General features: G+C 34.8%; 1 protein-coding gene across 1 annotated transcript; it reads left to right on the top strand.

Moving 5' to 3' along the window:
- The first annotated feature begins 554 nt into the window (after window positions 1-554).
- On the top strand, window positions 555-4,814 carry LOC141665605 (uncharacterized). Its single transcript, XM_074471592.1, has 8 exons — window positions 555-731; window positions 1,705-1,759; window positions 1,982-2,181; window positions 2,444-2,828; window positions 3,065-3,333; window positions 3,654-3,819; window positions 3,978-4,039; window positions 4,122-4,814. The coding sequence occupies exons 1-8, from the start codon at window positions 555-557 to the stop codon at window positions 4,812-4,814; spliced, it is 2,007 nt and encodes a 668-aa protein (XP_074327693.1).
- Window positions 4,815-5,130: the final 316 nt, after the last annotated feature.

The following is a 5,130-nucleotide window of genomic DNA, read 5'->3' on the forward strand; positions in this document are numbered from 1 at the left end:
TTTTTTTCTGTGAAAACAATTAATATTCCATTGTGGTATTTTGTTGTAGCTATGAAACATAGAGTACGTGGTCTTAATATTGAGAAGATGTATACAAATCCCACGCGTACATTTATTTTTCAGTATCCTGTTTTGAAAAGGTTTTTAAAAATTGCCATTAAACAGTTGATCAATCCCACTTTCTTCCACTATGAGAAATATATATACATTTTTACAGTTTATGTTGTTTTGTTTTCTTCAATAAAGGAGATGTTTAATCAAGTATTTGTTTACTCTGCAGCTCTGAAATGTAAATGACGTGGTATGTCCTCTGTAGATAGTGGTGACGCATCTTCAAACTCTAATCCCATCTTCGAACATGGGCGAATGAGTCAATATGCGACGTCTCCTTTATGTAGAAATTCTCATATTCCCCATGTACCCAAGTTAAGAAAGAGTAAAGGAAAGGATATATGTCAAACATCTCATGAGAAGAGGAATTTGATTTCAGATTTTGACAATCTGGTTGATATTAACAATTCAAAGTCAAGTGCTCAGATGTTGGAATTGGTAATATGCACCATGATGATCTGGATGATGTAATCTTGAATCATAATTTGTGGCATGGATATATGGATCTTGGTCCTCCGTCAAAGTTGTGCAATAAATATGGTGATACTATGTTGAACGAAGAGCGTAATAATAAATCATGTCCGCGAAAGACCCCACGTTTTCTCTCTGCTGTGAGAATGGTAAGATACATTTGCCAAAAGAAAGACTGTCACCAGAATCACCTGCTTCTTTGTTACATGGTGGTGAGAAATCAAGGCATTTTAAACAGTACATAAGAGTGTACAACTAAATGTTCCAATTCACTTCCACCGGTGGTAAGATTGATAACTTATTACATAGAGGTAGCTCTCCATATTGTTTTCGCTTACAAGGTCAAAATATCATTTGGTTGGAAGAAAATAACACTCTAACTACCAAGAACATGGAATAATATGCTACACTGTCAGATATTACCAATGCGGCGTGTACGTTATATTATATCTTCATACTGAAATTACAAAGTTTGTATGTTCTATTATTTTTAATATATGTTTAAGATTACATTGTGGTATTGGTTGCAGCTGTGAAACGTATAATATGTGGTTGCAATATTGAGAAACTTTGTACACACCCCATGTGTACGTTATCTTTTAATAGATCTGTTTTCAATAAGTTCTTATGATTTCCTATTACACTATTGCCCATATTCAGTTTCTTCCAGTACTAAAAATGTATAGTAATAACCCTGTATGTTGATTTGTTTTGTTCAACAAAGTACAACATCATCTACTTCGGGGATTACAGGTGAAAAAAATAACAGTGTAGCAACGAAGAACAAAAAGCAAACTTCTATGCTTTCAGCTATGACCAATACCACGGGTGCGTTACCTATTAACTTCATTCTCAAATTTGAAAGTTTTTATGTTTTTTTTGCTGCGAAAAAAATTATTATTCCATTGTGGTATTTTTGTTGCGGCTATGAAACATAGAGTATGTGGTCCTAATATTGAGAAGATGTATACAAATCCCACGCGTACGTTTATTTTTCAGTATCCTGTTTTGAAAAAGTTTTTAAAAATTGCCATTAAACAGTTGATTAATCCCACTTTCTTCCACTACGAAAAATATATATACATTTTTATAGTTTATGTTGTTTTGTTTTCTTCAACAAAGGAGATGTTTAATCAAGTATTTGTTTACTCTGCAGCTCTGAAACGTAAAGGACATGGTATGTCCTCTGTAGATAGCATTGACGCATCTTCAAACTCTAATCCCATCTTCGAACATGGGTGAATGAGTCAGCCTGCGACGTCTCCTTTATGTAGGAATTCTCATATTCCCCATGTACCCAAATTAAGAAAGAGTAAAGGAAAGGATATATGTCAAGCATCTCATGAGAAAAGGAATTTGATTTCAGATTTTGACAATGTGGTTGGTATTAACAATTCAGAGTCAAGTGATTCAGATGTTGGAATTGGTAATATGTACCATGATAATCTGGATGATATAATCTTGAATCATAATTTATTGCGTGGATATATGGATCTTGGCCCTCCGTCAAAGTTGTGCAATAAATGTGGTGATACTATGTGGAATGAAGAGCGTAATAATAAATCATGTCCGCGAAAGACCCCATGTTTTCTCTCTGCTGTCAGAATGGTCCGATATATTTGCCAAAAGAAAGACCGTCACCAGAACCACCTGCTTCTTTGTTACTTGGTGGTGAGAAATTAAGGCATTTTAAACAGTACATAAGAGTGTACAACTGCATGTTCCAATTCACTTCCACCGGTGGTAAGATTAATAACTTAATAAACAGAGGTAGCTCTCCATATTGTTTTCGCTTACAAGGTCAAAATATCATTTGGTTGGATGTTTAGCCGCTGGATGGATCTTGCCCCAATTTTTCCAGCTCTACATATACGACACGCAGAATGAGGTTGAGAATGGAATCAATGCAATGGGAGGTGCTTCTGACAATGTTGATCCAGATATTGTAGAGGAACTTTTAAGTATGTTAGACAAGAACGGTGAGTTAGTCAAAGCTTTTCGCATGGCTAGGAATCAGTTTGAAAATGAAGATCTGGAAAAGTTTAAGTTAGTCATCATATCATCTCAATCTTCTAGTGGGAGACCAAACCATATTGTTGCTTTCATTGTTAGTGATGATATGGATACCGGTGGTTTTAGAGGCACAGTTGTGAATTCCAAACAAGAAGGATTGAAGAGGATATATGAAACAGATCCACTTTTTATGCAGTTACAATATCCATTATTGTTTCATTGGGGAACTGAGGGTTATCATAATCGCATACCTCTGATAAGCAATAAATACTATGAAATAGAGAATTTAGATTATAAAGACCTTGATCCTGACTCGACATAGAGGCGACATGTTTCATTAAGAGAGTACTATTACTACAATATTATGATACACATTTCTGAAGGTATTTATTAGAAGTAAGCTATGTGATTAGAATATAAATTACGTAATGAATAAGCATAATTTTTACCTTCGTGTCATTAATTTCAGGTTTAACGCCACACCTTGCAGGAAGTTTGTGGCAACAGTACGTTGTGGATCAATTTGCTACCATTGAACAATATAGATTAGACTGGGTTTCAACGCATCAAACTACCATCCGTGCTTATTTGTATCATTCTGTACGTGATGCTCTCAGTAAAGGAGACCATTATCCAATGCATGTTGGAAAAGCTATATACTGCCTGCTTCATTCACTGGATCTCAGCGATACTTGTCTCAATACTTTAAGGACTCTTTGGCGATATGTCGTGAAATTGGTCATCCATCCTTATTTCTCACCATGACGTGCAACTCAAAGTGGCTAAGATACAAGAAATGCTTAAATTGTTGCCCAATGTTGATCCTATCGATGCACCAGATATTTTTTCCCGCGTATTTAAGCTGAAGTTTGATCAGCTGTTAGATTTGATTAAAAAGAAGAATTATTTTAGAAAGTGTATGGGAGGTAAATTATTTTTATTGTATACCAAAAATTTTACATTATTTTTTTGCTTAAATATCTACACATACAACAAAATTGATCGACATATTTTTTTTATACTTATATTGCACATTTATGCATGTAATTGAATTCCAGAAGCATGGTTTGCCACACGTGTATATGCTAATCTCGCTGAACCCCGAAAGCAGACCTAATTCTATTGAAAAGGTTGATCAGTTGGTATCTGCTGAAATACCGGATAAGAATTCTGATCCAATAGCATATGAAGCTGTTAAAAACTACATGATGCATGGACCCTGTGGTAAAGACTTATACACATCTCCATGTATGGTGAAAGGAAAATGCATGCGTCATTTCGCAAAGATGTGTGAATAATTTCAATGACACATATGTTTAGTAATATTAACATTTTATTATTAATTTGGACGCATGTATATTTTTTTCATATTTTCATTGCAGATTTAATGGTAATACCTATTTTGACGATTATGGATTTCCTGTTTATAGGAGGCGTAACACTGGTATGGTTATCAACAAAAAAGGGATCAACCTTGAAATCAATATGTAGTGCCATACAATCGAGATCTTTTGTTGTAATTTTAGTGTCATATAAATCTGGAAATATGCAATAGTTCAAGATCATTGAAATATCTCTTCAAGTACTGTTTGAAGGGTCATGGCACTGCTACAGTGTTGTTGAAGAAGAAAAGTAACAAATCAGGGAATGAACAAACTGCAAGATCCGTGAAGAATTTGGATGAGGACAAGAATTTTCTAGAAGGTAGATATGTTTTTGCATCTGAGGCATCATGGAGGATTTTTGGGTTTGACATTCACCATCATTCCCTAAGTGTTGATCACTTACCAATACATTTTCCTGACTATAAGTACTTGGATTTTCAGAGTTCTATGGATTTGGAGAATGTGTGCAATAACATGACTTCCAAAAATAGTAAACTGGAGGCTTGGTTTGTAGCTAATAGTGAATTTCCACAAGCTCAAAATTTTACATATTCTGACTTTCCTACCCATTTCACATGGATCAAGAAAAATGCTAAATGGAAGCTTAGACAAAGAGGTGATGTGGTTGGGAGGTTAGCAGAGGTTCATGCAACAACTGGTGAATTATTGTATATTCGAATGTTGTTACTTAGATGTAAATGTGCTCTATCTTTCACTCAGCTGCGAACTATTGATGGAACTACATATGATAGATTAAAGGAAGCATATGGTTCTCTTGGTCTGTTAAATAATGACAAGCAGTGGTATGAGGCTTTGGAAAAAAATGCATTCTAAGCTGATAGGGGATAAAATAAACCCTAATTAATATTGCATTAATTACACCTAGGATTGCAAGGCCCATTAAAAAAGACCATATGCATGACATTCAAACCAAGAAGGTTAACACATTGATCAGGCCCAAGAAGGTTAACACATTGATCAGGCCTGACAGAACAAAGAAGGCCCAATAACCCTGAATATTAATTAATTTCGTAATTAATTAATAAGGGATAAATCAGATGGTTGATGAAGTCCAAATAAGGACCCAATTCCTTAGAGATTGGCTCCCAAGAAATTTTATAGGATAAGGAATCAACTTCCTGCATTGTAG

Source organism: Apium graveolens, chromosome 6 (genome assembly GCF_009905375.1).
Source record: "Apium graveolens cultivar Ventura chromosome 6, ASM990537v1, whole genome shotgun sequence".
Lineage (NCBI taxonomy): Eukaryota > Viridiplantae > Streptophyta > Magnoliopsida > Apiales > Apiaceae > Apium > Apium graveolens.